The sequence below is a fragment of the Drosophila busckii genome, chromosome X, assembly GCF_011750605.1.
Source record: "Drosophila busckii strain San Diego stock center, stock number 13000-0081.31 chromosome X, ASM1175060v1, whole genome shotgun sequence".
Classification (NCBI taxonomy): Eukaryota; Metazoa; Arthropoda; class Insecta; order Diptera; family Drosophilidae; genus Drosophila; species Drosophila busckii.
In genome coordinates, this window is record NC_046608.1 from 21,347,027 (window position 1) to 21,373,386 (window position 26,360).

At 40.7% G+C, this 26,360-nt stretch overlaps 4 protein-coding genes across 4 annotated transcripts; 3 read left to right on the top strand and 1 right to left on the bottom strand.

Annotated features, from left to right (window-relative positions):
- Positions 1-14,092: 14,092 nt before the first annotated feature.
- On the top strand, positions 14,093-15,946 carry LOC108605086 (sporozoite surface protein 2). The gene is made up of 3 exons (XM_033294521.1): positions 14,093-14,152; positions 14,615-15,212; positions 15,306-15,946. Exons 1-3 carry the CDS (start codon positions 14,114-14,116, stop codon positions 15,944-15,946), a joined length of 1,278 nt encoding a protein of 425 aa, XP_033150412.1. The 5' UTR covers positions 14,093-14,113.
- A 144-nt stretch (positions 15,947-16,090) lies between these two features.
- LOC117134947 lies at positions 16,091-17,260 on the bottom strand. Its single transcript, XM_033294522.1, has 3 exons — positions 17,031-17,260; positions 16,502-16,648; positions 16,091-16,292 (listed from the first exon to the last, which is right to left on the bottom strand). The coding sequence occupies exons 1-3, from the start codon at positions 17,258-17,260 to the stop codon at positions 16,091-16,093; spliced, it is 579 nt and encodes a 192-aa protein (XP_033150413.1).
- LOC108605076 (sporozoite surface protein 2) lies at positions 17,261-19,460 on the top strand. Its single transcript, XM_033294523.1, has 2 exons — positions 17,261-17,722; positions 17,781-19,460. The coding sequence occupies exons 1-2, from the start codon at positions 17,261-17,263 to the stop codon at positions 19,458-19,460; spliced, it is 2,142 nt and encodes a 713-aa protein (XP_033150414.1).
- A 3,322-nt stretch (positions 19,461-22,782) lies between these two features.
- LOC117134948 (bromodomain-containing protein DDB_G0280777) lies at positions 22,783-25,323 on the top strand. Its single transcript, XM_033294524.1, has 3 exons — positions 22,783-22,863; positions 22,915-23,790; positions 24,215-25,323. The coding sequence occupies exons 1-3, from the start codon at positions 22,783-22,785 to the stop codon at positions 25,073-25,075; spliced, it is 1,818 nt and encodes a 605-aa protein (XP_033150415.1). The 3' UTR covers positions 25,076-25,323.
- The last annotated feature ends 1,037 nt before the right edge of the window (positions 25,324-26,360 follow it).

A 26,360-nucleotide genomic window follows, 5' to 3' on the forward strand; every position in this document is an offset into this window, starting at 1 on the left:
ACAGCAAGCAAATGAAAGATAGAAAGGTACAGATTGAGATAGTGCTGCAAGTACAAGGCAAGGGAGTGGATGGGAAGGGATTGGGGGTGGGAGTAGCACATTCATTTTCATCAGCGTATGGCAGGATTTGTGCTGCTGTCAATTGGCGCCCGCGTGCGTGAACTTTAACGTGCAACGTGCGTGACGCAGCAGCAGCAGCAACGGGTCAGAGCACAGAGCCGAGCAGCGCAGACAGACAGACAGACAGCCAGCCAGCCAGACAGACAGACAGTTGTACTACTCGTAGAGCTTGCCCGGATATGGGCTGACGCTCCAAACAAATGGCAAATTAATTGCCAGAGCAGCGCAGACAGCAGAACCAGAGCCAGCCAGCCAGCAATTGTTGTTGTTGTTGTTGCCTGCTGTGCTGCTGCTGCTGTTTGGCTGTCTACTGCAATCGATTATTTATTTATTTATGCCACGCTGTGCCGCCTTCAATTGGCTACAATTGGCGGCTTATCTCGCTGCCGCTGCCGCTGCGTACGTCGCGCGCTTTGGTCTCTTACAAATGTTTTGCATATCATTGAGAGCAGCAGCGCTTGGGCATACAGTGCCTTAGAAAAGTCGCTGTCTATGCCATACAAACACCTCCCCACCCATCCCACCCCTGACCAAAGCAGCGCCAAAGGACTTTGCATACATTTACCACTCGCTCGCTCTCGCTCTGTCGCTCGCTCTGTCTCGCTTGCTAGACTCTGTCTCTGCATTGGAATTTATTTGAGCAAATTTGCAAATTATTGCGCTGCTGCTGCTCCTGCTGCTGCTGCTAGCCGTTCCGCTTCAGACTTGGACATCTATTACGTTGCCCATTTACATTTGACAATTGCCATGTTGGCATATTTTTTAATGGGCTCAAAGACTTGGGCGAGCGCTTCGGGGCTCCCAGGCTCAAGTCGATTTCGCACGCTGGTTTCTCTAATGGCTTCCAAGTGGATTTGCTGCCCTAAATTTGCAAAACATGCATTAAGACAAGCAATAGAAGTAAGCCAAGTTAGTAAAGCAAAAGCCACAAAGTTTAAGCATAAAGTCGCCGCTTTAATTCAAATTGAGCGCAAAGAGATTTAAGCAAAGAAAATTCAAAAATTGAGTAAAGTAAAGATTTAAACGAGTTTTGAAGCGTTTTGCATGCCAAACTAAAATATGAATCTAAGTCTAATACAAATTAAGTCAGCCAATTTATTCAGATGTGTATTTTGCAATTGGCAACTTTACCTAATTATAAACAAATTAAGTCAAAATTGAAACTTGAATTTAAATAATAATTTTTAATGCGTCATAAGTAGTTATAAGATTTTTATTCTTATTGTTAGTCTTAATTTAAGAGAAAATTCAATAAAAACAGCAAAAAAAAAAAAAAAAAGTAGCAATTGTTTGCTGATTATTGGCTAAATTTTATTAACTGTTAAATAAATTTAAGATTTGTCTTTGGAATTATTTGAAATGCAAAGTTATAAGTAGCAACTAATATATTAATAATATAATATAGTAATTAGAATATTTAGCATGTAAGCTAATGCTTGTTGCTTAATAAATGAATTAAGCTGTCAAATGCATTTTGTTTTATTTCTGACTGTATATGGGGCTACCTAATCCCTAAGCGCATTGCTCAAATTGCCTGCTCCTGTTTTTTTTTTCTGCTTCAGACAAGGAGTCAAACTAAAAATGTTCAGCACGTCAAGCCGCACTCCTGGAACAATTGAATTGAGCTATGGATACGTCGGCTCGTTGGCACACAGGTCCTTCAAATCAGCAATTGAGCAGCAGCAGCAGCAGCAGCAGGACTCAAGCGTTGCCCCATCACTGTGCTCATGGATTTTGATGACGCTCTGGTCAGAACTCGCAGCGTCAGTGGCACGCAAACTGCCAATTAGCTTGCATACAAAACAAAACGCAAAAAATGCAGAAAGAACAAAACAAAACAAAAGACAAGGAAGCAGCAGCAGCAACTCCGTTGTGGCATTAGAACTGAGTGAGAGACAAAAGCTGAGCATAAGCTCTGAGCCTGCTTCAGGTTCACTCTGGTCTATGGCCCCATCGATGGAATCAATTAAAAATTCTATGATTTTACACTTGATTGCCAAAGTTTTCGCTTCGCTTTGCTTGTCAAGGTAACGGTCAATGCCAATGCGTGCTGCACTGCGAGAAAAAGTGTTTAAATTTAAATTTATTCAAATGCAAGACAGCAAGCTAAAGTAATTTATGATTTGAAATAAATGCTATTCAAGTTAGTTAATTGTAATAATTTTAATTGTAATATTTTTATTTTAAACTTAAGCAAGTTAAATGATGTTTAATTTTAATTTTGTTGAATTGCTGTATAATTCAAATTTGTTCAATTATTTTGACTAATTTTCTCTACTATCTCTTAATTTCAATTAATTGTTAGCTCTTTATAAATGAAAAAATAAATAAATAAAAATATTTTGACTAATTATGCTGCAATATTTTTGCCAATAGTCCATAAGCAATTGAATTTAAATTTATTGTGGGCAGTATACAATAATTTTGTTTATTTTTGAAAAAATAATTAAAATTTACCAACTAAGCTATTTAGCAACATATATAAAATATATTGTTAAGCAGCAGATATATATGTATATATTTTCGAATTCAATAGCGACTAAATATATAAGCATAATAATAATCTGCCACCTAGCTTGACTACTTAAATTTAATTTCAACTATAATTTGATTGAAGATTATATTAAATATTTTTTTACAGTGCACTGTACACTGTACAAACACTGCAGTTTTTGTTTGACTGAGTTTTTGTTCCATTTTTCGTAAGGCGCAACGCGCTAGGCTGGCAAAGCTGGCAAGAGGCAATAATACGCATACGCACTGTTAAACACTTTTGCTGCAAACTGCTTGAACTGCTTTTAGCTAAAAATCAGCCAACACGCATACGCACTGTTTAACCGTTGAATGGAATGCAAGTGCTCAAAGATTTTGGCAATAATAAATCAAAAGTTTTGTGTTTTGTCATATTTGTTGCTGCAATGTTTAATTTTAATTAAACTAAAATCTCATTTGTTATATACTAAGCAGGTAATCAATGTGCCTAACAGGCAAGCAAATATTTTATTAGATATTTGCATGCATAATGCAAATTCATCAGCTACAGTTGCAGCTGCAGCTGCTGCTGTTGCCTATTTTGCGGTAAGCCTCGAAAAACAGGCAAAACCTGTTTAACATTATTACTATTATTAGTTAGTTAGTTGGTGCGGCATGCCCTTTAAACAAATTGAAGCAACGAATTGTTGATGCCAGCAGTTTGCTTGTCTGATAAACTGAGTGCATTATTTATTTATTTAAACTTAAAAATCAATTTCGAGTCGAGTCGAGTCGAGTCATGATGGATGTGGATTGTGTATAATACCCCAAAGAATTTAACACATTTTAGTATAAATTAAATATTTAATGTAACAACAAATTGATATTTGAATTATTAAAATGCAAAATAATGCGCCGTCATGTACAAACATGCAGCACACATGCATACATACGTGTGTGTGTGTGTGTGTGTGTGAAAATTTAACAAATACATTTGCGCTTGACTAACGGCTCTTGGCATTTTTGTTGTTGTTTATTTGCCATGGCGGAAATATCAGCGACAAAGTTACCAAAATATTGAAAACAAATAAAATAAAATTTGCATAAATAAATGTTATACACACACATACATACATACGACTGTGTGTGTGTGTGTGTTCGGTTTTTTGTGTTTGCTTGCTGCGTGTTTTTAATCCCTAAAGCACTGGATTCATATAATAACAACAATGCGCTCCAGCTGCAACAAATTAACAACACACACATACAAAAAGCCAAAAACATGCCACACACACACATACACATATGTCTGCAACACCTGTACGCATAATAAAAAAAATATAAACAAGTGGACAAATTAAATTTGGACGCAACCAACTTTTTTATACACTTTGAAAGAGCCAACACAAGGCCCGTACTTTCTAAAATCGGTCGAAAACATGACCAGGCGTTTTTGTGATTTATTTCACAATTTTATATATTTTTAATGGCTTAAAATCGTGTTTTTTCCGTTTTGCGGGAGAGGTGGGAGGAAATAAAAAAATAAAATTAAAGCGTTCAGGTTTGTATATAGGAGCATCTATATACCAAATTTGGTTGCTCTGGCTCTTATGGTTGCTGAGAAACAGTCGCTCATACAGACGGACGTGGCTATAGAGACTTAGCTCGTTGAGTTGATTAAGAATATTTATACTTTGTGTGGTCTGCCACGCCTTCTACTCCCTGTTACATACATTTGCACAAACTTCATAATACCCTTTTCCATTTTTTACAAAAATGTCAAAGTGTATAAAAACCGATTGGGTTTGGGTATTGACATTTCAGTTTGTTTTGTTGCTGTTCATGTCACGAGATTAACTGACGGCTTTTGTTATATATATATATATATATATATATTATATATTATTTATATATCAATGCTAAACTCAAAGATTTTATACATTTCAAGCTGGTTCTTTGCATTTAGCGCATAGCCCATAAGACAATTTCTGACCGCAATGCAAAGGATTAGTTTCAATTTAGCAACAATGTAGATTGTTAGCTATATCTATATATATACACTAGCTGCTCTAATACATGAGCTAGTTTAGTAAGAATTAATTTTATTAACTAGCATTAGCAGCATTTTGTCAGCGGAGTTTTGCCATAATTAGTATTAAGCCATAACTTTGTCTTGCTGTTAAAGTTAAAAGTTAATAAGTCAATTGTTTATGACTGAATTCAATAAATTTTCAAATATTTCAATGTGTAGTTTAACTAAAAATATGTTTGCTTAAGTAATTATAATTATATTATTTTATTAATTATATATTAATTAATAATTATTTAGGCAGTTAATACAAATGTTTAATACAATAAAAAATGTATATTAAAGTATAAAAATGTTATTGAAATTCAAACATAGCTCAATTTTCAACTAAAATTTTACTAAGCATAAAATAATTATTTAAATTATTTATGCAGCTAATAACACTTTTTAATACAATATAAAAAATAAATAAAAAAGCAGAATAGCTCAATTTTATTATTAAGCAATTAAATAATTATTTAAGTTAACACTTTTTAATGCAATAGACAAAAATATATGAAACACTAATTTACAGTTTAATGCAAATTTATATAAAATTTAAGTAACATAATTTTAATAGCAATAAAAAACTTACTAAAGCAATAAACAAAGATTTATGAAATTTTAAGTTATTTTTTAATTTTAGTTACTTTGGCATTTATTTAAAACTAATAAATTATTTGCAGCTAAGCCTCGTTGACAAATTGCTAATAACTGTGGCTTGATTAATCAGCAGGTGGATTAAGTGTGCTTAAAAGTTGTTTCAAAAAAATTACATTTGTTTATTTGTTTAGTGTAAGGCGCTGTATTTGTTGCTAGTTTGTACTAGGATTTGTCTTGTGGTTGGCTCACACACATCAAATGCACAACTAATGATGTTGGATCTATGGCTAAAATCTGGGCTGTGGTTTTCGACCTGCTGCTGCATTGATTAAAGTGTAAATGCAATTGCAGCTGTGTGTGTGTGGCGTAGTTATGGTTATGGCTATGCATTAATTTAGTTGAAATAATTTATTAAATTAAATGTAAGCAAACAAATCAATGCAAATGCAAATGCAAATGAATAAATCAATTTTTACAACAAATGTAAACAAGGCAAATACATATAACAATTTATATATATAGCGCACTAATTTTCGATTTGCTACAATTTCGGGGCGCACCTGCAGCCTTTTTGGCAATAAAAAGGCAAAACGCAAAGCAATCGGAAGCAACGGAAATCAACAGCAATGGCAAAAAGGCAAAACTGTCAGCCAAACGCAATGCAGGCAACAGACGCTTCGTTGCATTCACAAACAGCCAGAGAGACAGACAGAGAGACAGTCAGACGGACGTACGTACAGCAAGTTGGCGCACTCAAAATTGTTTTTGCCCAAAAGCGCTTCAAAACTTGCAGCATCTCAACTCAATCCTCAGCACTTGCCACGCCCACCCCACCCCATTCCATGCTCTTGATTTGCGCCTGTTGCTGACAGTTTATTCCATTTTTTTTGTATTTAATTTTTTTACTCCATTTTTTGTCGCGTAAATTATCAAAATATTAACTAAGCTGCTTGAATCTTTTGCTAGCTGTAACTCAAACATGTCATAGATAAATTTATATAGCAGATTAGCTATAGATTACAAAATTATGTACCAGCTTTTATTGCTTTGTAGTTTAGTTTGCATAAACATTTGAGTCGCCCTTTGTTTTATAAAGTTTCTGTAAATTTGCATCACACTTTAACTTACTGCAGTGCACATTTGTTTATTAAAAAAAATATGCAAAAATTAATATAAGCAACAAGTTATTTTGTTTTTAAATTAAACTTCAAACTGAGACTTTATTAGTAACAAGGCTTAAAAACTTTTAACTAGTTTGAGACTTAAGCAGCAAAATAAAATTTAATTGTTAGTCGAATTTTTTCAGTTATGTTTGGTTGACATTTTGTTAAATTTGAAGTTAATTGTTAGTTGAATTTTGCAGTTTGTTTGCTTGACATTTTGTTAAATTTTTTGCATTAATTTTTTGAGCAATTGTTTGATTTAATGCAATTTCTAATGTAGCAAAAACTTGAACAAAATGTTGAACAAGCATTTTGTGGCAGCCGCGACTAAAAGTCGTGCTAACCTGTTCGCAGTAGCAACAACAACAACAACAACAACAACATTTGTCTTGCCCCCTCCCCAAGTAAAAAGAAAATGAAAAAAAACACAAAAACACGAAACTCAATGCTGTGTGGCACTTACCCCCACAGGCGCTGCTGCTGCTTGGCTTCTGTTCATTTTTTATGTATTATGCTTTATTTGTATTTGATGTTGTTGCTGCTGTTGTTGCTCTTGTAGTTGTGTATTGTTGTCGTTGTTGTTTTAAATCCATTAGGATATGACAACCCCTGCTTAAATTCAATTAAATTGTTTTCTCTTTGGGTTTACATTTCTTGCCAACTTTATAATTGTTTCATGTGTTTAAGCCAACAACTACGTAGACGTTTTTGCTGGCCGCAGGGGAGTGGCTGACTGAGTGGGTGGCGGCATAAGAAATAACTGGCCAAGGAAATGCTTAAGTAAAGCCAAAAGTAAAACGAAACGAAACGAAACGCAACGAACTTTTCAGTAGCCTCAAGAGATTTTTTTTGATTTCTTTTTGTTTTCCCACTGTGGCTGTTGTTGTAAAACAAACAGCAAAATAAGAAAAAAAAAATATTGTCATAAGTGCAATTAATTTATGCGCAATTGTTAATATAAAATGCTAAAATTTATTGCAGTGTAGAAGCGGAAATTGACGCTTGTCAATCACACACACACACACATAGACACACACACATGTGTGTGTATTTGAAAACATTTCATCTTTGGCTTTGTATTTTTCTTATTTTATGCGCGCGTTGTTGCGTTTTTTAGTGCGTGCCACGCCCACGCGAAAATCACAGCATAACTTGCGCAAGTCAAAGAGCAAAAAACACACACACACATAAAAAAAAAGTAATGTATATAAATAAATAAAACAAAGAAAGCGCCCTCAGACCCAAAAGTTCAACTACAGTTAGCGTACGACAAAGAGCGAGAGAGAGAGAGAGAGAGAGCGTGTGAGTGAGATACAGCAGGACACAGGACACGGCTAACCGACAGCATTTTTACATGTGGTGACTGTGACGTCGTCGTCGTCGTCGTCGTCGTCGTCGTCGACATCAGCCCCGGCGGCTGACGGACCAGAAAATAAGCATTCACCTTCATTCGTTGATGTTTTTGGCGTGCGGTAAATGGCATAGCCTGGACGTAACTGTAGCCGACGCTAGTGCCTGGTGGGTGGTTGGCTGCTTGGTTGGGTGTTTGGGTTGGGTTGGGTTGGGTGTTGTACTTTTCGTTGCTTGCTTGAGTGCTGCGGCGTTGGCAGCGGCAAATGTTACAAATATTTCAAATATTTAAAATAGCACGCACACATGTGTAAACACAGCTACGCCTGTGTATGTGTGTGTGTGTGTGTGTGTGTGTAACTGGGTAACATAACATGTGGGTGTACCTAAAAGTTTCGCACCGAGACCTTTTTGCATTATTAATGGCAAATTTCAATTAGCCTTTTGCAGTAAACGCAACAGACCAAGAGCATCCAAATTACAACAGGCTAAGCGAGGGTTGCTACAACAGTTTGCAAGAATTTTTATACATTTTTGTTATATTAAATAAAGTAATTTACTTACTGCAATATAAAAATGAATCTAAACTCTAAGTTTGCATTTATATTTTTTTTTGTAATTTTTTTAATCAAATACTTCGACTGCTAAACGCTTTTTGCAGCTTTTGTAATATAAAAATATGTTTAAAAAATATTTAATAAATTAAATTTCATTCATTGAGTGTTGCATAAATTTTTTATTCTTTAAAAAATAGTTATAGGTAATGATTAGCAATAAAATTGAATTAGCCAGTTAAGCAAATTATGGCACAAGCTGTTAAATTATTGCAAATATTTCAATTTGTGTATTAGACAAAATAATAATTAACATAAAATATCACTGCGACTACATAAAAAATAATTTTAGCTGCAGCAGCCAACGCTTAGAATATAAAAAGATGTATAAAACTTGCTACAACATTAAATATAAATATAAATAAAATAAATATATAAATATAAAAATAAATATAAGCATAAATATAAATAAAAAAATAAATATAAATAAAATAAATATATAAATATAAAAATAAATATATAAATAAATATAAATATAAAAATAAATATTAAGATAAATTTATATAAGTAGCGCATGCTGCATTATTTATAATTAATTCTAGCTTACAATTAAATATAACAAAAATGTAATAATAATGAGCTGCAAAACGTCTTAACTTTTCAACACACCCACACTTAGTTGTGTGTGTGTGTGAGTTTTTCGTTATTTTGTTTTTCAGGCACAAGTCAAAAGCTGAAAGTCAATGCCGAGCCAACAGTTTTGGCCTGTGCTGCAGCTGTGTGGACATATTTTAAAGCTGAGCTGGCACACACACACACACACACAGAGAGAGAGAGATAGAGAGAGAGAGAGAGAGACGTAAAGCTGCCACGCCCATTGACATGGCCGCGAGTTTTTGGTAAGCACTTGTAGCCCAGCAACATTTTTTACATGTTATAAATAACAATGTATGCGTGTGTGTGTGTGTGTGGCAAAACGGAAGTGCTTACCTTACACACACACACACACACACGCACAGCTGCAGTGAAAAGCGTAAGCAAAATAATTTTATAAAATTAACGCTGCTTGGCAACAAGTTAGAGTCGAGTGGAGTCCAAATTATGCCAGAAATAAAGTTGTTGGGCACAAAAGTGCAATGTGTTGAGCGAAAGAGAGCGAGCTAGAGAGAGTGAAAGAGAGAGCAAGAGCGAGAGCGAGTTGGCTGCCCAAAATGTGCTTTGCTTGTTTGTGGCTTTGTCTGTGTCTATTTGATTTGACTGCATCAATCCTTTGTTGCTGTCATTGTAACTGTGTGTGTGCGTGTGTGTGTGTGTGTGTGTGTGCCCACTGTCAACGACTTGTAACCTCAACTGGCGACAACATCATCTGACGACGACGTCATCATCATCATCAACATCATCTACTTGTCGTCTGCGGCTCCTGCGGCAAATTAAAATTAGTTGTTTACTTTGCGCAACATAAACAAATAAGCACAGCGCTGACAACAGCAACAACAACAACAACAACAATGCAAATTGAGTATGACAACGTTACACACACTTGAACTGCAAGATATTGCAATCTTACAAGCGTTTACATTTCCACTTTGCTTAAAATGTAAATTGAATTGCTGTCCAGCAATTGTTTAAACTCTATGTGAGTGTGTGTGTGTGTGTGTGTGTGTGTATCAATTGCTGTATTAACTAACTTTAGCTCACACAAGTGGCGCTTGTTGTCATTAGCAACTGCATTGACGCATTGACGCGGCATCCACAATCAAATTGTTTGATTAATTGACTGCATAATGATTTCAATTTTTATGCTTACTCACGCACACACGCACACACACACAGTCATTGGCGCTGCAGTCAAAGATGCAGATACAAAAGCGCAATTTACAATGCAAAGCAGCTGGCAAGCGCAATTTTTTGCATTAGGGTGCACACAACACATGGCGTATGCGTAATAATCACGCATACGCAACGAGCAATGAGCTCAAATCATTTCAAATCACATATTAATATTGCTTTTATTTATAACAATTAGTGATTTAATATATAATTTTTATTTTGTTTATTTAAGCAATTAACTATTTTAATATATAATTATTTAATAATATAATTTAGCAAGTAGTTTTTATTTAATTGTTATTTTAAACTAAATTAAATTGTTGGCATAAAAAACAATAATCTATAAAATTAAATTAAAATGTCTTTGATTTTTTGCCTATAAAAAAGTTTCTTGTACATTTATAACATAAGAATTGATAAATGTATAGAAAAAAATCAAATATAATTTAAATTAATTTTATATATTATTGTTTTTTATGTTAACAATTTAATTGTTACAAATAACAATAACAAATTGATATATAATTTTGTTAAACTATTTGTGAATCAAAATTAATAATTAAGCAAAAGTAAAAGTGAAGTAAATTTGTTTTACTTTTATAGTAAAAATGTAAAATAAATTTGAATTAAATTAAATGCTAAGCTTTAATTATAGCTTAGCAGCATTTCAATTTCAATTCAAAATATATGTAAAATAATTTAATAATAAAATTCAATTAAAAATTAAATGCAATATAGAAAATAATCAGTATGCAATTTGATATTACGAATTTGTTTATATATAACAATACTATATAGATAGCTGATAGTTTACGCCACGAGTAGCGCTGGTCAACTTAATTCTTTTGATTTTTATGCACACCCTAATGCACACACAGAGACACACACACAAAAGTTTTAGTGCATAAAATGGCGCCGCAGCGTCATGAGATTAACTGACACTGGCTGCCCGTTGGTTGCTTGAGGGATAATAAGTGCATTGGAGCATCAAATCAATAAAACGCGCGCAATGCACATGGTGGACAGCACACACACGCACACACACACATGCACACATAAGCTGTGTGTGTGTGTGTGCGGGCGTGTTTGTAGTTTGGACTTGGGTGCAAGAATTCGCTGCATCAGTGACTGCAATTGCGTAACATTGTTAATTTATGCAAATTTAGCCAGCACCGCTGCTTGCGTCGCCGTCAGTTCTGTGCAATGCCAATGAGGCAAAAGTCGCCGCAGCAACCGCCGCAGTCGCGGCCGCAACGCCAACAACATTAACGTTACTGCAGTTGCCATTGCCCAGCGCCATTGCCATTGCAGTTGCAAGCCAACACGACTTGCATAATTAGGTAGCCAACGTGCCAAGGGGCAGGCAAGTCGGTCATGATGTGCTCATGATTTGCATGCAGTGTGTGGGCACCACTACACCCACACATAACTACATACTATATATAGGTATATATATTTTTGTCAACTGGGAGCGTGTGGCAGCAGCTCCCGTTTGCCTCAGGGGCTCAAATGGGTGCGCAACGAATTAACACTTCAACTGTTTGCTTTCGACTCTCTCTCTCTCTCTCGCTCGCACGTAATGTGCTCGTTAGATTAGCAGCTGTGAATTGAGCTGCAAAGCTTTTATCGATACTATCGATAATACAGTTGACAGTAACAGCTCAATATACTAACTATCTAACTACTTTGCTGCCCAGCATTGCAGCTTAATTATTTGTATATAATTCTTGATAGAAATGCAGCAATTCAAATAAATAAACTTAACGTAAATTAAGATCATAAGATGTCAGTCTTGTAGCTTTTTATACTTTACGTTCTTCAACATAAATTCACATGGCGTATACGCAACGCTACAGTTCAAAGCTCTATAATTTATAGTTGAATTGCTTGCCATTTTCATCTATGTTAACTAGCCTGTTATAAGCTTATCTAACAATATATATACGTTATATAGATGTTTTACAATTTGTTGGCCTACATATGCAGAAAGTTTTGATTTGTAATAGAATCAGCTTTAGCTTCATACTCTTTGCACTTAACTTGAACAATTTGAAGAAAAACTTATTGACAAATCTTTGATAAGTTTTAAAATAGCTTAGAGCTCTTTTAATAAACATCTGTAAGCACTTAAATTAAAATAAATGCATAGATCTAAGATTATTTTAGTTAATTTTGTAGCATTCATTTATGAATTTATCGCTAGAGTGTGAACTCTGAATTTTATTGCAAGCGCTTTCAACTTAATTATTTGCAACTGAGCTTGAATTTAGAGTGGCTCACAAATCATTTCGATGATTCTCTATCTATCGATAACTATTGCAGCTCCAAAGCTTAACTTAGTTTGAGTTGCTGCCACAGTTGCAATTGCAGCGAGATAAGCCAATAAATTGGTGCCAATTATAAAATATATGCATGTGTATTAACTGAATGCACACGGCTGCAAAAACACGCATACGTACGACGATAATAATAATAATACAAATATATGGCTAACTGTATTTATTGTATTGTCTAGACATATAAAACCGCAGTGGCTGCATTGCATTTGCGCTTTTTATATTTTATGGTTTAACCGCATTAAATAAAGCAGTAGGCAACAATTGAAAAACAACAACAACAACAAATCGTTTGCAGCTTGTAAAAAACAACAACAACAACAAGCGATTAATTGTGCTATTTTCGTTGCAATTGCTATGCTCAAAGAGCATAGCGTATGCTTAATTGATAAAGCTTGATAGCCTGTGATTTGCATGTGCTGCGGCTCTACCAATACACGCTGAGAACTCTGACAGTTGTTGTGAGTTAGGTCAATATATGGCAAAAGGTCTTTGTACTCTAAGTACATGTATCATTATCATAGTTAATAGTCTCAGGCCCACTTTGGTGCGATAGTGTTTGAAAGAAATGACAGCTGCATAGTTTTGAATCGCAAATGCTCTGAGCGCTGAGCGCGCTTATCACTTATCTCTGTCTTATTATCTTGTATCTCTGGTAGCAGCTAGATAATTGTGGTTGAATGCCATAGTTGAATTCATGATCATGATCATTATCATTCTGTTGTTGATACTTTGTGGCGATATCTAAAGTATATTAAATACAACTAACCTTCGGCCTTATCGCGATGCTTGCAAAAACAGACGCAAGATTGGATTGAGGCACATGTTTGGCTTTTGGCTTGGGTTACCTGCGTCATAAAATGGGGTTAGTAGACGCGAGTTGGGTAAATAAACTACTACATGGCTGCATCAGCAGCAGATAAGTCAGTACTTATTTTTTTTTTTTTGGGGTGCCAGCTTAGTCATCTGCTGAGCCCATTTCCGTTCTGCCAAAAAGCAAAACAATTTGATTTGAGCTTTGCGCAATTCTTAGTTACAGCTTTTAGTTTAGTTTATTGTTATCTTGTGCGCCACTTTAAATTAACACAAAATAATAAACGAAATGTGTGAAATGCTTATTATTGGCTTAACTTTAATTAGTAGTTTGAAGAAGCTTTAACTATGCCTTAAATATTGTTTGCTAATCAACACGAATTCTGTGTCAATTGTATTATAAAGTCAGCTCTATAATTTTATGTTTGTATATTTAAATACAAGTAGTGCTGCTGCTTTTATAAATTTATTATTAACATTTTTCTGTTTAAGTCTGCGGGCTTAAGCTTGGGGGCAGATAAGCTTACAAGAATTGTTTTCATTATTATATTACGTCAGCCGTAGAAACGAAAATTCCTGACAAAAAACAGAGCTAACGGGTTGCCCAGATTTTTTAACTGCAATATCATAAATTGGTCGCACACTTATCTATAGCAAACAATGATAATCGTTAGATATTTACTTAGCGTCACTTTGCTGCTGCTCAACGCGTTGATGCTTCCGTTTCAGTTTGAATTCTGCATAAAAGCAACGCGTTCGCTTCTGGCCAAGCATAGTAACGATTTTTATTTCGAACCAAACACAACGATGACAACGAAGTTAACCAAAATTTTACTGATACTCGTGGTAAATTACTTTCAATATAAAAACGGCGCATCTACTAGCTTCAAAAAAACTCCCAAGAACCCGAATCCCGCTCCCACCTCGCACCCTCAACCACAACCACAACAACCAAACCAAACCAAACCAAACAAATTGCGTTTTTGCTTTTTTTTTTTGCTTTAACTATTAAAAGATTTTTTTTTACTGATCAGTTATATTTTATTAACATTTTGTGTGGCACGTTGCGGGATTTGGATACGTCTGACTAAAACCAAAACACTAACAAAAGCTACCAGGAGTCTTGCTACTTTGGATATCATACAATGCGCTTGGCGGCAACTCGAATATGTCCTATGCAAGTGATAATTAACCAGTGTAAATTGTTACGGTCCCAATAATCCGACCAGTGACAAGCATCGCACCCACTGCGGCCCCCAGCAAATTTACTAACCTACAATTTTCTCCATCTCCGCATCTCTCTTACAGTTGTCCGCATTGGTCGACACTCGCAGCTCTGCTCTACCGACCAATGCGCAGATTATCGCTGTCAGCTGTAGCGGCAAGGAGGCCATTTGTGTGGGCCCAGCCAGCTATCAGCTCTGCGAAGCGGATGTGGCCTACGGCGGAGTTATTCCCTGTCCGGTCAACACACGTTGCATCAGCGATGGCATGGAGATCTGCGTGCCTCTCAAGTCTGATGCAGATGCATCGTCTTCTGCTGCTGTTGCCAAGATGACGACGGTTACAGATGCGCCGCCGGCTCTGGGTGGCCTTGCAGCGATTGTGGAGTCAACGACGAGTGCCGACGCCAATGGCTTGCCCAGCACCACTGAAGGTCTTCCGACTAAACCAACCAAACCAACAACTGCTGCCCCAGTGACAAGCACAGAGTTGCCTTTGACGACTACAGCTGCGCCAGTTGAGACCACCACAGATACTCCATGGGAAACTACCACCCAACTGATTACTGAGACCACATCTGGCAATACCAATGCGCCTGAGTCAACATTACCTGCCGTAACGGAGACTACAACAGATGCTGCATGGGACTGGGATACCACAACAGTTGAACCCCAATGCGCCTGTTGATCCCAACGCGCCTGTAGATCCCAACGACCATGCTCCATCCCAACGCACCTATTGATCCCAACGCACCTGTAGATCCTAAATGCTCCAGTTGATCCCAACGCGCCAGTAGATCCGAATGCTCCAGTTGATCCCAATGCGCCTGTTGATCCCAACGCGCCTGTCGATCCCAATGCGCCAGTTGATCCCAACATACCTGTAGATCCGAATGCTCCAGTTGATCCCAATGCGCCTGTTGATCCAAACGCACCTGTAGATCCAAATGCTCCAGTTGATCCCAACGCACCTGTAGATCCGAATGCGCCCGTAGATCCAAATGCACCAGTTGACCCCAATGCACCAGTTGATCCCAATGCACCTGTTGACCCCAACGAGCCTGCGAATCCAACTAGTCCATCAGTCGATCCCAATAATCCCGAAGACCCAAATGCTCCAATTAATCCAACATCGGATCCTAACGCACCTGTGAGGCCCACTAAGCCATCGGGAACCACCGCTTCTCCTGTAGATCCCATCTCTCCAGTTGACCCCAACGAGCCACTGACAACTACAAACGCCCCTCTCGACCCAAACAATCCGCTTGATACAACTGCTGCCCCTGGTGAGCCCAACACTACGATCGACCCTAATACGACAGAGGACCCCAATGCGCCAGTTGATCCCAATGCGCCAGTTGATCCCAATGCGCCTGTTGATCCCAACGCGCCTGTAGATCCCAACGCACCAGTTTGATCCCAACGCACCTATGATCCCAACGCACGCTGTAGATTCCTATGCTCCAGTTGATCCTAACGCGCCAAGTAGATCCGAAAATGCCTCCAGTTTGATCCCAGATTGCGTCCTGTTTGATCCCCAACGCGCCTGTGGATCCGAATGCTACCAGTGATCCAACGCCCTGTAGATCCAAATGCTCGCAAGTTTGATCCCAACGCGCGCGCTGTTGATCCAACGCGCCTGTTGTCCCAATGCGCCGTGATCCGCAATGCGCCTGTGATCCCAACGCACCTGTAGATCCCAATGCTCCAGTTGATCCCCAACGCGCCTGTTGATCCCAATGCGCCTGTTGATCCCAACGCGCCTTGTAGATCCAAATATCCTCCATTGATCCCACGCGCCTGTCGATCCCTAATGCGCCTGTTGATTCCAAACGGCAAACCTGTAGATCCAATGCTCCAGTTGATCCAACCGCGCCCTGTTAGATCCCAACGCACTCCTGTTGATCCCAACGCACACAGTTGATCCAAACGCGGCCTGTTGATCCAATGCGCCTGTTGATCCGCAACGCACCTGTAGATCCAAATGCTCCAGTTGATCCCAACGCGCCTGTAGATCCGAACCAACGCACCTGTAGATCCCAATGCTCCAGTTGATCCCAACGCGCCTGTAGATCCGAATGCTCCGTTGATCCCAATGCACCTGTTGATCCCAACGCGCCTGTTAGATCCATGATCCAGTTGATCCCACGCGCTCTGTAGATCCCAATGCGCCTTTGATCCCAACCGCGCCTGTTGATTCCAATGCGTCTGTTGATTCCAACGCACTGTAGATCCAAAATGCCTCCAGTTGATCCCAAGCGCGCCCTGTTGATCCCAATTGCGCCTGTTGATCCCAAAACGCGCCTGGTAGATCCAAATGCCCAGTTTGATTCCAACGCGCCTGTCGATGCCCAAATGGCGCCTGTTGATCCCAACGCGAGCGCTGTAGATCCAAGTGCTGCCAGTTGATCCCAGACGCCCTGTAGATCCGCGAGGTACGCACCTGTTTGATTCCCACGCGCTCTGTTGATCCCAATGCGCGCTGTTGATCCCAACGCGACCTGTAGATCCAAATGCTCCAGTTGATCCCAACGCGCCTGTAGATCCCAACGCACCTGTTGATCCCAACGCACCAGTTGATCCCAACGCGCCTGTCGATCCCAATGCGCCTGTTGATCCCAATGCTCCAGTTGATCCCAACGCGCCTGTCGATCCCAATGCGCCTGTTGATCCCAACACACCTGTAGATCCGAATGCTCCAGGTTGATCCCAACGCACATGTAGATCCCATATGCGCCTGTTGATCCCAACTGCACCTGTAAATCCAAATGCTCCAGTTGATTCCAACCGCGCCTTTGTAGATCCCAACGCACCTGTTGATCCCAACGCACCAGTTGATCCCAACGCGCCTGTTGATCCCAATGCGCCTGTTGATCCCAACGCACCTGTAGATCCAAATGCTCCAGTTGATCCCAACGCGCCTGTAGATCCCAACGCACCAGTTGATCCCAACGCGCCTGTCGATCCCAATGCGCCTGTTGATTCCAATGCGCCTGTTGATCCCAACGCACCTGTAGATCCAAATGCTCCAGTTGATCCCAACGCACCTGTTGATCCCAACGCACCAGTTGATCCCAACGCGCCTGTCGATCCCAATGCGCCTGTTGACCCCAACGCACCTGTAGATCCAAATGCTCCAGTTGATCCCAACGCGCCTGTAGATCCCAACGCACCAGTTGATCCCAACGCGCCTGTCGATCCCAATGCGCCTGTTGATCCAAATGCTCCAGTTGATCCCAACGCGCCTGTAGATCCCAACGCACCTGTTGATCCCAACGCACCAGTTGGATCCCACCGCGCCTGTTGATCCCAATGCGCCTGTTGATCCCAACGCCCCTGTAGATCCAAATGCTCCAGTTGATCCCAACGCGCCTGTCGATCCCAATGCGCCTGTTGATCCCAACGCACCTGTAGATCCAAATGCTCCAGTTGATCCCAACGCGCCTGTAGATCCCAACGCACCTGTTGATCCCAACGCACCAGTTGATCCCAACGCGCCTGTTGATCCCAATGCGCCTGTTGATCCCAACGCACCTGTAGATCCAAATGCTCCAGTTGATCCCAACGCGCCTGTAGATCCCAACGCACCTGTTGATCCCAACGCACCAGTTGATCCCAACGCGCCTGTTGATCCCAATGCGCCTGTTGATCCCAACGCACCTGTAGATCCAAGTGCTCCAGTTGATCCCAACGCGCCTGTAGATCCCAACGCACCAGTTGATCCCAACGCGCCTGTCGATCCCAATGCGCCTGTTGATCCCAGCGCGCCTGTAGATCCGAATGCTCCAAATGGCAATGGTAATGAAGGCCAGAGCTCTGGCAATGGAGGTCACAACTCTGGCAATGGAAACCAGAGCTCTGGCAATGGAAGTCAAAACTCCGGCAATGGAAACCAGAGCTCCGGCAATGGATCCCACAATTCTGGGCATGGAGGTCAAAACTCGGGCAATGGAAGCCATAACTCTGGCAATGGAAGTCAAAACTCAGGCAATGGAAGCCAAAATTCTGGAAATGGAAACCAGAACTCCGGAAATGGCAACCAGAACTCTGGCAATGAAGGTCAAAACTCTGGCAATGGATCACAAAATTCTGGCAGTGGAGGTCACAACTCTGGCAATGGAAACCAGAACTCCGGCAATGGATCCCAAAATTCTGGTAATGGAGGTCAAAACTCCGGCAATGGAAGCCATAACTCTGGCAACGGCAACCAGAACGGAAACAGTTCCAACAATCAGCATGGCCACGTCGCACCAACACATCGTCCCTTCTGGCCAAATTGGCAAAACTGGCTGAACAGCTGGCGTCCCACTGCGCGACCTGCTGTGCCAAGCGTTGCTCCCACTCCCACTCCAAGCCAGCCAGAGATTAACAACAATAAGTCAGAAGCCGCCGAGTCTGTAGAGCAGCCAACGGGTGAAGTTGTGTCCAATGAGAATGCTTCGGTTGAGCAAAGCAATAAGGATGAGGCGAACAAGCCTAAATCTAGTGAAGATCAGTCCAAAGAGCAGAAGCCCAAGAAGCCGGAATCTGTGGAGAGCAACTCTGGCGAAGAGAAGAAAGACAGCAGCAAGCCAAGGGAGGAGGAGAAGGACAGTGAGCAGCAAAACGAGAGCAGCAAGTCAAAGGAATCAAAGGATTCAACTGAGGAGAAGGAGAGCGAGCCGAAAGCCGATGATAAAGATGATGAGCTCAGCGCCAAGGAGCGCAAACTCTATGTGAAGAAGGTGCTCAAGAAGCTCAAGGACGAGAGCGACTGCGACGAGGAGGATATATATCCCGATGTGCGCGATTGCAAGAAATATTATCGCTGCGAAGTGAAGAAATCGGGCAAACACAAGTTTGTGCATCTGCGTTGCGAGAGCAAGGAGCGCTTCGATTTCCGCCTGCACAAGTGTGTGCCCAAGGACGAGGCTCAGTGCCTGCGCAAGTAGAGGCAACCACTTGAGAGATTTGCGCCAGCAAATCCAAAAAGAAATATATAAATAATCTCATAATAAATTCAAATGATATTAGCAATGATATAAGCATGCAAACTATAATTAATACACACCCTTTTTTTTTTTCTTATTTATTGTAACAATTAAATTTAGCAAAGCTTGTAAAATAAAAGCAAAAACTTAAACAAATTGCTAGAAAATTTCTGCTGCTGGGAGATTTAAAGTGATTCGCCTAGACTGGCATAAGTTTTTCCTATGTAAATATTTAGTGTAGCATAGAAATTTGAAGTGAAACGTAAACACAAGCAAAAAGCGTTAAGGGAAAGTGCATTGGATGACAGGCCAGAGCAGCAGGCCAGGCCAGACCAGGCATAGTCTGGGGGCGTGGCAGCGAAGCAGAGCAATACACTTAAGTTGATTCGCTGTCATCCATTGCAGCTCATTTATCATTAGATGAAGTCATGAACACACACACACACACAGGACAGGAGAGAGCGAGAGAGAGAGAGAGAGAGAGGGAAAGAGAGTGCCAGTGGCAAGACCAGGCGACAGTTTCAACATCGTCTAAGTAGTATGCTGAGACCGAGGGCGTGGTCGTGGGCGCGTCAAGAGTAAGCATAACACTTTGCAGCGACAATACCACCCAACCCACCCACCCACCAGCTCAGCCCACCCAGTCAGCGTTGCACCGCCGTCGACGACGACGACGACGACGATGAAGTAATTCAATTTTTATCGTGGGTAATTTTGTAACGAGAAACGAAAGAAGCCAACAGCAAATGGCGCTGACCGCTTCAGCTGGCAACAGAGCGCTCACCATTGCTTTAAGTTCCGGCATCTCTCGCCTGCTATTTTAATTGAGAGTATGAGAGGGTGCGGGACACTGTGCGACCATACGTTGAAAATTCAATTTGCCTGATGACTTGCTGTGGTTTAAATACGGCCAAAAACTGACAGCGCACATTAAACTCAACAACAAAAAAAAGTAAATAAATAAAATAAAAATTGCAAACAAACGCGTATATATTTATATTTATATACATGTATATAGTTAAGCATGACACTATGTGTTGGCCAATGCGTATTATATGCTTTCAACAATGCAATGGCTGGCCTGGCATGACTGCCAGATACACTTTGGCCTCCACTCAATGCGGCAATTTGAAGATTTTTGTATCATTTATTAAAATTAAAGCGCCAAACTGCAGCAATTTCAGTTTTTCAGCTGCAAAATAACGTAAAAATTCTGTATAAGCAACAACTTTAGCTGGCCTGGCATGACTGCCAGATACACTTCGAACTGTATTCAATGCTGCAATTTGAAGATTTTTGAAATATTTATAAAACTTTTGCATAAGCAACAAGCTTAGCAACGTAATTTAAAAACAAACAACTTTATATATATTAAAGTAACTGACGACAAAATAAATGCAGCAGTTTCAATTTCATTTAAAACTTAAAACAGCAAATTATGTTGCAATAAAAAGCATTAAGAGCAATGCTGAAGATCTACCAAAGAAAATTTAAACTAAACTGTCGAAAAACAGTGTTGTAAATTTTTTTTAATTTTTTGTTAAGAATTTTTGTCGATTTTTTGGGTTTGTGCTTGCTATAGCAAAGTGTATAAACTTCTGAAAATATCTCTAATACAAAATTTAAACTAAACTGTCGAAAAACAGTGTTGTAAAATTTTTTAAACTTTTGTTGAGAATTTTAAACTATTTTTTGGGTTTGTGCAAAGTGTATAAAAATAAAAAGTAGTGTGCATAAAATGCGACACAAAAAAATGAAAGAAAAAAAGTGAAATAAAAAGCGTAAACTTTGTTAGCTTCATTTGACAAGCGCAGCAGCAGCAGCAGCTGGAGAAGCAGCTGAAGCTTCAGTAGGGTACACGGACATAGCTTTATGTGTGTGTGTGTGTGTGCCTGGGCACTCGTAGTTGTTCCTACTTGTAACTTGTCGTTGATTGGATTTCAGGCGCTTGAAAATCAATTTTTATTTAATTAATGTGCCTCGTTGCATGCATTACATACACACTAACTATATATAGGTATATATATATAGCTGAGACTGAAACTGGCCATATAGAGTTGATTAAGATACAGTTACAGCTAATAAAAGCATGAAGAGCGAACTGACGTAGGCGGCAGTTTATTGAGCCCCATTGTTGGCTGAACTAGTTAAGTGTAAAGACTGTAAACTGATTGCCAATCTATTGGCAACAGTCAATGGCATTCAAATATTCACATCAATCAGTAGTAGCGCCCTGGAGATTGCAGCAGCAACTATTTGAATTTCTTTGCGCACAATGACGCCGCGGGGAGTTGCAGACAGCAGGGGGGCGCCAACAATAACAAAAAGCGAACGTTACCTGCAGCAGCAGCGAAAACATAAATAAAAGCACTAAAAAAAAAGAAAAATATAATAACGCTTGTACTTGTATATTTAATATTCAGATTTCAATTGTTTTCAGTATTTTTTTTACTCAGTGCTTGGCTCGCTTCATTGCGCCACTTTGGCCAGCCTTTGCGCCTTGTGCGTCAAGTCCAACCTCCCACTTATTCCTATTTCCGCTTTATACACTTTATCAGATTTTTAAGCTCTACACTCTGCGCTGCGCTGCTTTGACTTTGACTTGGCGGCATTACCTCTTGCCTTGGACTTGGAACTTATAAAAATTTCATCAAGCTGTTTTTTCGTCTTATTAAAAATCGCATATACACGAGCATATCTCGCGCGTATACGCAATAGAATATTAATAGCATGCAAATAACTAGAGATGGCAACAATTGAGAGTGAGAGAGAAGGAGAGAGCGCGAGCACTCTGAGAATTTCTTGTACGATTTGCAGTTGTAATTTATGACAACAATTCGATGCGCCGAGACAATTTTATACACATGCAAATTTCAAAACCAACACAAAATTTATGGCACAAATTTAAAGCATAAGTAATTTAAAATAATAAACTTACCATAGATATGCAGCGGTATAATTTTTTAATCTAAAAAGAGAACAAAATACTTTAAATGCTTTAACTTGTTTAAATATAAAAGTTGCGCTTAGGCTTAGTATTATTTTAAAACTAAAAGTAGTAGAATACGAAATTAGTCGAATTATTATTAATTATTGCTTAAAATATTTCAAATGCAGCATTAAATTTAAATAATACTCATGGCTGATATAGCTAAAATTTAATTTAATATTTTGTAGGCACTTGAATTTGTGTTTGGTCTAGTCTAATCTAGTAGGCAACAAATTGGAAATTCGATTTCCAATTATTAATTGCAAACAATTTCACTTTCAAGCACAACTGGCAATGAAGAAAAACGTTAAGCAAACGCACAGCAGTGACGAAGAGGAGGAGTTGGAAAATCAATTCCTTATACGATTTCCCGAGGTGAGAATAAATCAATTGCTTGGCTTTTGTTTGAAATGCGCTTTGTTACAGGATGCGGCTAACAATGTGCGCAAGTGGATCGAGGCTGGCACTATAGACAGCAAGTTGACCATACAGTTCTATGATAATATGCGCTACGGCAAGGTGCGTCTGGAGAATGAGAAGCTGTATGCGACGCTCTACGACCTGCCCACCGTGCTGGAGAGCTACAAGACAATGGACAATATCAATCTGTATAAAACCGCAGACATCTGCCAGCTGCTCAACTGCAGCAGAGCGCCGCTGCGGAGATCGAAGAGCAAGCGGCTGGGCGGACATTGCCATAGCTTAAGCTCGACTAGCTCAAGCAGCGATGAGTCCGGCAGCAGTTCGAGCACTAGCGGCACAGACTCAACAAGTTCAACGGAGTCCGAGTGTGGCGAGGATGCTGCTGCCGCCGCCGCCAACTTGCTTGACTCCGATGGCAATGAGCTCGACGACTTGACCAAGGAGCTGCTGCAGCGTCTGCGTAAGTCGAAGAGGCGAGCGCAACGCAAAAAGTGTGCAAAGCGCAACAAAAAGTTGCAAGCCAAAGCGCTGCACAAGCTGCCCATAGAGTCGGCCACAGAGACGCAGCAAGGCTCAGCAGCAGCAGCAGCAGCAGCAGCTGCAGCGTCTAAGCCACTCATGATCATGTGGTCCCAAAAGCTGCAGCATCGCTCCCAAACTTATGACGCATTCGAATTGAGCGTGCCCATTGCATTGAGAGCGCACTTTGCCAACTTTGTGCACGAAAGACAAACGCAAATGCAGCCGCCCAAGTCAACGAAGCGCAAACGCTTGGATCTGCAGCCAGCGCCCGAGCAGCCAACGGAGTTCGAGTTCAAAGTGCCAGAGATACCGCCAAAGCCACGCAAGCGCCAGCGCTTCGAACTGGCCCAGCAGATTGTCCGAGAGCAGCGAACTCAGTTGCGGCAGCAACAGCTCAAGGCTGCCGAGCTGCGCTCTCTGCAGGCGGCAACAGAAACAAAACAAAAGCAGCAGCAATCGCAGGAGCAGCAGCAGCCAAAGAAAAGGGGCAGGTTCAGGTCTACGCCAAAGCTGCCGCAGACTAATAAAGAGAAGAATCTCACTCCGGGAGAAGCAATTCTACAGAATCTGCAGCAGCAGCAGCAGCAGCAGCAGCACGAGGAACACCAAACAAATTATGGGATCAGGCCCAGGTCAACGTCAAAGCTGCCGCAAACCTTTGAAGAGAAGAATCTCACTTCGTTGGGACGACAATCACGCAGAATCTGCAGCAGCAGCAGCAACAACAGCTACAGCAGCAACTAGCAGCAGCAGCAGCCAAAGAAAAGGGGCAGGTCCCAGGTCTAACGTCCAAAGCTGCTGCAGACTAATTAAAGAGAAGAATCTCGCTCCGGGAGAAACAATTATGCAGAATATGCAGCAGCAACAGCAGCAGCAGCAACAACAGCAGAGGGAGCAGCAACAGCAACAGTATGAAGAGCAGCAGAAGCCAAGTGGCAGGCCTAGATCTGCGTCCAAGCTGCAGCGGAGCATCAAGGAGAAAAATCTTCCAACATTGGCGAAGCTGCTGCAGCAGCAGCAGGAACAACAGCAGCAATGGAAGCAGCAGCAGCAGCAGCAGCAGCAGGAGCAGCAGGAGCAGGCGCAGCCGCAGCAATGGCTGCAGATCACTCCCAGTTCGCAGTCCATGCTACAAATCGCTGATGCGTTAATGCTGTGCACGCAGGGGAAGATGCTGCCGCCGCCGCCGGCAGCAGCACCCAAGGCAGCAAAACGGCAGCCAAGCCAAGCAGCATGCAAATGGACAGCAATTGATTTGGAGCAAGAGACGCTGTCAGGCGACGACTTGGAGTCCAAGCCAGCAGCAGCAGCAGCAAAGAGACAGACAGAAGCTGCTGATGCTGGTGCTGCTGCTAGCAAGAAGCCGCCGCCGCCGCCGCCGACAAGCAAGAAGCAATCTAGAGGCGGCGGCGGCGTTGCCAAGCTGGAGGATGAGCCGCTGCCCGAGAAGATCGACGAGAAGTTCCTTTGGCCACATGGCATAACGCCGCCGTTTCGTTATGTGCGCAAGCGTCGCCTCAGTGGCTACATCAGAGACAAGCCCATCGATGAGCCCGATCCGATGACAATCAAGGGCGTGCTGCATCTGCTGCGCCAAGACATCGAAGCCATACACACCGAGTATGAGATTGAGTATGAATAAGCGACGCGTGTCAAGCGCTTAGTGTTGATTGCAATTCCCAAATAAAATGCTCATGCAAGCGAGCGACTATTAATGGGTCAACACACACACACACACACACGCACACGCACACACGCACACATAATAAATCAGCAGTAGGCGCCGCTGACCCAGTGAATTTGAACTCACAAAAGTTCAGGCGTCAAGTCGAGCGTAAATCTCAACGCTGACTGGACGAATCGACTGGCAGACTAGACCACCCACAAGTGTTGGCAAATTAGCTATAAATAAATACAGCTAAAAGATTTTTTAAGCGTTTTTAAGCAAGTTCAAGCTACAATAATATTGCATCATTTTTTATGCATTCCACAGCATTTTGTAAGGTTTTATATTAAATACGCAAATTTCGATAATCGCTGATATATACAAATATATCCAGTAATTCAGTAAGACTTTGTTAGCGAAAAAAACTAGAAGTAATATTCAATATTCATTCATCACTAAAAATATTTGCAAAGTTCAGTTCACTTTAATTTTTTTTATAAAATTCTATCAATTTTGTCACCTATGTGACAACTTTACCTAATTCTATGTTCACTTTAATGTGTGGTTAACTCTTTTAAGTCTCGATCTGTTCAGTCTCTAGCGTTTATTTGTAGCCCCGTTAATGACAACGCTATAGGTAAGTTAAGTTGCCTTGAACGGCGCCGCAAACAAATTATAAATTGCTGCCCCAAGCGCCTGCCTGCCATACACTGGCAGAAAAAAAGGCTTAATGGCCAAAGTGTTGTTGTTGTTGTTGCTGCTGCTGCTGCTTATGTAGCACTTGAAGCTGCTCATTACCCCTACTCAAGTGGCTGTCTTATCTGCATGCTGTTGATCCATCAACTGAATTGTTCGGGCTCGGCTCTCGGGTCTGGGGGCTTGAGCCTGAGCCTGAACCTGAACCTGGGCCTGGGCCTTGTGCCATGAAACATTTTCTGATTGCGTGTGCATTTTTAATGTCGCCTTTGCCTTTTGGCTTTGCTTCACACACACACACACACACAAATATATGTACGCACTTCATTCATCAATGAGCGCACCAAGACAAATGATGATGTCTACCACACACACACACGCAGCTACAGTAGCTTGCTTTGGTTTTTCGACTGGCATTTGCCCTTTTTAGCGTTTTCATTCGCCTCTTTTGTTTTCATTTGCTACCTGAGCCCTCCTGCTGGCGCAGCCATTACTTTGATTTTTATAAATTTTTTAGATGCCCCCCCTGCCATCCCGCGCTCGTTGACTCTTTCGTCGACTCCCC

Bases quoted from the DNA above. Each gene is read 5' to 3' on its own strand.
- LOC108605086 (XM_033294521.1), top strand. From the start codon at position 14,114: ATGACAACGAAGTTAACCAAAATTTTACTGATACTCGTG. The intron at 14,153-14,614 runs GTAAATTACTTT...TCTCTCTTACAG, and splicing joins AAATTTTACTGATACTCGTG to TTGTCCGCATTGGTCGACAC. The intron at 15,213-15,305 runs GTTGATCCCAAC...TAAATGCTCCAG, and splicing joins AGTTGAACCCCAATGCGCCT to TTGATCCCAACGCGCCAGTA.
- LOC117134947 (XM_033294522.1), bottom strand. From the start codon at position 17,260: ATGGGATCTACATGTGCGTTGGGATCAACCTGGAGCATTCGGATCTAC. The intron at 16,649-17,030 runs GTCGCGTTGGGA...TGGATCTAACAG, and splicing joins TGGAGCATTTGGATCTACAG to GCGCGTTGGGATCAACAGGT. The intron at 16,293-16,501 runs GTGCGTTGCGGA...TGGATCTACAAG, and splicing joins TGGAGCATTTGGATCTACAG to GCGCGTTGGGATCAACAGGC.
- LOC108605076 (XM_033294523.1), top strand. From the start codon at position 17,261: ATGCGCCTGTTGATCCCAACTGCACCTGTAAATCCAAATGCTCCAGTT. The intron at 17,723-17,780 runs GTCGATCCCAAT...ACGCGCCTGTAG, and splicing joins CAGTTGATCCCAACGCGCCT to ATCCCAACGCACCTGTTGAT.
- LOC117134948 (XM_033294524.1), top strand. From the start codon at position 22,783: ATGAAGAAAAACGTTAAGCAAACGCACAGCAGTGACGAAGAGGAGGAG. The intron at 22,864-22,914 runs GTGAGAATAAAT...GCTTTGTTACAG, and splicing joins TCCTTATACGATTTCCCGAG to GATGCGGCTAACAATGTGCG. The intron at 23,791-24,214 runs GTCCGAGAGCAG...GCAGGTCCCAGG, and splicing joins TCGAACTGGCCCAGCAGATT to TCTAACGTCCAAAGCTGCTG.